Source organism: Raphanus sativus, chromosome 9 (assembly GCF_000801105.2).
Source record: "Raphanus sativus cultivar WK10039 chromosome 9, ASM80110v3, whole genome shotgun sequence".
Classification (NCBI taxonomy): Eukaryota; Viridiplantae; Streptophyta; class Magnoliopsida; order Brassicales; family Brassicaceae; genus Raphanus; species Raphanus sativus.
Window position 1 is genome coordinate 4,711,843 of NC_079519.1, and position 4,792 is coordinate 4,716,634.

The 4,792-nt window shown below is 36.6% G+C and overlaps 1 protein-coding gene across 1 annotated transcript; it reads right to left on the reverse strand.

Annotated features, from left to right (window-relative positions):
- Positions 1-838: 838 nt before the first annotated feature.
- LOC108827864 (uncharacterized) lies at positions 839-4,475 on the reverse strand. Its single transcript, XM_056994495.1, has 12 exons — positions 3,978-4,475; positions 3,609-3,767; positions 3,317-3,532; positions 3,156-3,245; positions 2,782-2,898; positions 2,420-2,689; positions 2,180-2,339; positions 2,018-2,095; positions 1,810-1,910; positions 1,562-1,732; positions 1,415-1,489; positions 839-1,343 (listed from the first exon to the last, which is right to left on the reverse strand). The coding sequence occupies exons 1-12, from the start codon at positions 4,356-4,358 to the stop codon at positions 891-893; spliced, it is 2,271 nt and encodes a 756-aa protein (XP_056850475.1). The 5' UTR covers positions 4,359-4,475; the 3' UTR covers positions 839-890.
- Positions 4,476-4,792: the final 317 nt, after the last annotated feature.

The following is a 4,792-nucleotide window of genomic DNA, read 5'->3' on the forward strand; positions in this document are numbered from 1 at the left end:
ATAATTTTTTTATTATCTAGAGAAATGGAGACAACAAAGGTTTTAAACCTCTTTGACCATCATCTTATGTCAATGCTCTAAAAAACTATACACTAAAATCATATTTTCATATTATTATTTTTTTTCAAAATCTTTGGGTTTTAAGCTATTGTGTTTTTGACATTACTCTTATGTTTTCATTGTCTATCTTGTGTTTAACCTTCTTTTGTTTTTCATTGTCATATTATCTATTTATATGAATACATTCATAACGAATTATTCTAAAATATTTGAACTTTTGAATTAATCTCACTTTTAAACGGGTGGACTGATCCACACACACACACACATATATATATATATATTAATTATTTTACACATTATGTCTGATCTTGTTCAAATGCAAGATTTCTAATGTCAAACCTATAAATATGTGTCAAATATATGGACAGATGGGGAGGCAAAATTACTGACAGAGAGGATCGAGTCAATAGAACTGGAGATCAATCGGGTCGTGAGTGTTAGACGGTGATTTAATGAAAGAGTACAAGAGTTTTGTGATCACGTTTCAAGTGACCCAAAAGGAGGAAGGACCTGGAACTGTGACACTAACCTTCCAATGTTTTCACTTCTTTCATACACATACAAATCGCTTTTATTGACAATTAAGAAATTAATTTTGTCATAGACTAATATAGGTGATTATGATGACGGTTGTCAAATACATTTAGCCTTGTATTTTCGAACCTAACGTACATTAAGTTTAGTAACGTAGTTTCACATACATATATTACACACTACTACATTATATTATTTTAGCCTTTGCAAGATTGTAAATTCATTATTGAATTTTACAGTCTCCTTAAAATATGTATTGTATTTATGTTATCTCCATACACTGACCTGCTTTCTTAGAGGTCAAGACAGCCACAGACTTCGAAACAGCAACCAAGACACTGGAAACAAGCCAATGCTGCACAAATCTGAGAGAAGACTATGGTGCACTGATCGCTAACCCTAGAAAGGCACTGCAAGCAACACATACAGCAGACACGATCCACCACTCCTGACGCAGCTCTTATGAGAATCTCTGCTCCTTCCGGCTCTTTAGGCTCTTCCATCCACGGCGGCAAGTTATTTAACGTGGCTGCCAAGTTACCAAACCCAAACCCTTGTTTCCCAAGCAAACTCGTTCTCTCGATGTTCCTGCTCATCTGCTTGTGGATTTGGTACGATGGGTTCCTAAGAATCTCTTTGATTGAAACTGGTCTCTCTATTGTCTTCTCTACGTCGTTGTCCTTGAGTGATAAAACCATCTGCGTGTATTCGCTAGGAAACCCTGTTTGTATACTCATTCTCGTGACCTGATGATGAGATGGATTAGTTCAGCTAACAAGATTTGAACAGAAATGTGAAAATCACAATCTCTATACACCTTATCTTGTAGCTCTTTCTTGTCTTCGAACCAAGCTTGAGCAGTGAGTTCATCGATTTGTCTCCTCGCAAGAACCTGTTTTTTTAAGGTTAGGGCCAAAAAAAGAGAGGTTTGATGTCGTGATTCTTATGACAGTAATGAAGTGACCTTGTCTAGAGGAATGTCTTTAGCTTTCTCCACTGTTAACTCAATTGTAAAGCAGCTCAAATCAGCCAGCGTGCCTCTGAGTTCAACTTCATCTGGGAACTGTCCTTTGTATCTTCCAGACAAGATCAATGGTTGACCAAGCGTGATGTCTGGAATCTGAGAAGGAAACAGCTGCAAAAAAAAAGACAAAGAGAAGGTCAAGAAAAACCAAAGAACTTAGATTATTGTATTGTAAGTTGTGTAAGTACCTCCACTGAGCGAAGGAGTTTGAGAGCATCAAAAGTAGTATTGGCTACGATTGTAGAAGAAGCAGAATCGAATAGTCTACTCATCTGATGCTCAAATGAATCTGGCTAGGTGTTTCGTTTAAATACAAATCAAGAAACGTTTTTAGTTTCTTGATTCTTGATTCTGAATATACTGACTTATCATATACCCATGGGGAATATAACTTACCTGTGTTGTTTGTACCATCATAGTAACCATTCCCTATCCTCGCTAGCATTTGCAAGAAGTAATGGTTGCAAAAAGAACCTGCAGGACTTTTTATATTCAGTAATTTTTTACTTCTATTAAGAGAAGTAAGCAAGCAAAAGAAGAAAGTTTCATTCTACTTACCAATGCCAAAAGTAGATATCCTTGGAGAAATCGATTTTTCGTGACCACTACAACATTCTTTCATGGCATTACATATCTCTCTCTCGTTTTCAACAGACCCATCAGTGACAAGGTATACAAGAGGAACTCCAACCTTGCTTCCTTCAAGCAACTTCATAGCCTAATCAAGAAAACACATAAGAAAGACTTTAGAAGTCTTTTAAATTATGTCCTGTAGAGAGATACAGAGATTAGAAGAACCTGTATCAAGGGAAGTAACATGTTTGTTCCACCACTTGCGATTAAATTACTATCGAGCCATTCAGTCACAGCAGATATAGTCTCATCAGTTGCAAACTCCATCTTAGTTGAGAATTCTAGAATGTTGTCATTGAAGGCGATTATGTTGAACACATCTTCAGGTTCTAGCTTATCCAAAGACTCTAGCAAGGCTTTCTTTACATCCTCCAGCGGCTTCCATTTCATGCTTCCACTTATGTCAATCACAAACACAACTCTTCTTCTGAAAACCTGCAGATAATAAATAGCATTTTGCAATGTTATTGTCATCACTATAAGCAAAAGAATCATTCAATGATATCAACAAAGTTGTAAGAACAAACCTGTTTGTGCTTGGTGGTTCCAGGGAAAAGGTACAAACAGAACATTCCTCTGTCATCTGAATCCCATGGAGATGGAGACTTAACCAAAACATGACCACTCAGATCACCAGAGGAAACCTGTTAAACCAAAAACATATATCAATCTTAAGCTCTGTTTCAATATATACATGTTTTAGAGAAGTTACGTCGTTTCATAATATAAGATATTTTCACATATCTAGCTAATTTAAATTTTATCAAAATTAAATAAATTGTTTTTATTGGTAATTTTGAGAAAAAGGTAAATTTCTTATTTGTGCATTGATATAAAACATCAAATACTATGAAACAGAGGGACTAAAATAAAATGGTTCAGAGAATGAAGAAACTCTCACATTGAATGAAACATCAAAATCAGCCCTTGACCAAGAAGATACTTCAGCAACATACTCACAGCTTAATTTACCAGATTCACGGTTAATAACCTGAGAATGATCACAACATTACACAATCCATAGTATCAAATTTAATCAAATCTGAAAATGTAAAACAATACCTTTAAAGGATGACTTGAGTAACTGCAGGCTACTTCACCACCATTAACACAAGAATTCATGTTTAACACAATCTTTTCTCGTTTAGTAATCTCTTTGCCTACAGGAGTCACATAAGCAGGGAACCTAAAAGGCACATTGAGATGAAACTTGCCGTCTTTGTAGACCAGTTTCTGTGACCAATTCACATTAACCGAAAAGATGGATCCTCCACTAACCTATTATCAATAATACCATAAGGAACCAGATAATTAACAAATAACAAAAGTGAGGCAAAAAGGTTTAACAACAAACATGTGGGATCTTGAAAGTATAGATTTGAGACTTCAAGAAACGTGAATCTTTGTCTTTGTGAACGTTATCAATGTCAGAAGTTTCTTCCTCTGTAACTAGTTTGGTCTTGTAAGACTTCTCATTGCTCAGGACATCAATTTCAGCACTTAAAAGTGTACCCTGTTACCCAAAATATACAGAAAATGTGAATTTTCAACAAATATTCAGTTATGAATATATCTGAATTATTTTAAATTTTTTTTGGCAACAATGTTAGAATTAATATAGTAAAAAACACAAGTCTGTAAATTAAAATAAACTCTGTAAAGTTATGCTATATAAAGCAAAGCTAGATAAAGCAACTTTTGTCGTTTAGTTGTAATAATTTACCTTCTCCCCCATGGGAACAGCGATGCAGCAGTCAAAGCGTTTACTAGGCATAACGCAGTGAACGCGCCACCGTCCGGTGACGGTGACAAACGCCGTGTCGAGCCAGCAATCTACTCTCATCTCTATCCCGAGCATCTGAAGCGGCACGAGCGCCGACGGGTCGCAACGTGCGTGCACGTACGGCTGGTAGCTCGGGACGTCGGGGTTGTCAACAGCCACCGGATCTGTGATTGATGCGTAAGCCGTAATCGCCATCGGAAGAAAATTCTCCGGCGATGACTGAGGGTCCGGGACTGCGGGAGGAGCGATGCCTTTGCCGTAGTATATCCGTCGTGAGAGCTTGAGACCTTGCTCTACTCGGACAGCGAATTCTTCGGACATCTTTTGTTCCGGCGATGTTTGAGACGAGAGGGAAGAGAAAAAAAGTAGGAGAGTGAGAAAGGGTAGAGAGTTCTTCAGGCCCGTGTTTAAAGGGGGGTGTTTAATCGACCGGTGAAAGGGAACGGCGATAGAAGATTTTAATAAGTGAGCTTGTTGAGCGAATGGTTAATAGACACGTATAAAGTATCCTGCCGCCAGAATAGTGATTGTATTTTTTATTTGTATATTAAAAATGGTTACCATTTCTGTTTTCTCATTATATTTGTATAGTTTTAAATTTTAACCAAACCAAGTTACCTTAATATTGATTTAAACATATGTAATCCTTCACTGAAAGAACGTAAAAGCCATCCTAGTTGAATTTTCTCAACTTGAGTCTTCGATAAAAAAAAATAACCATATTTGATTAAAAAGGTTTTAAAAATTTAAGAATT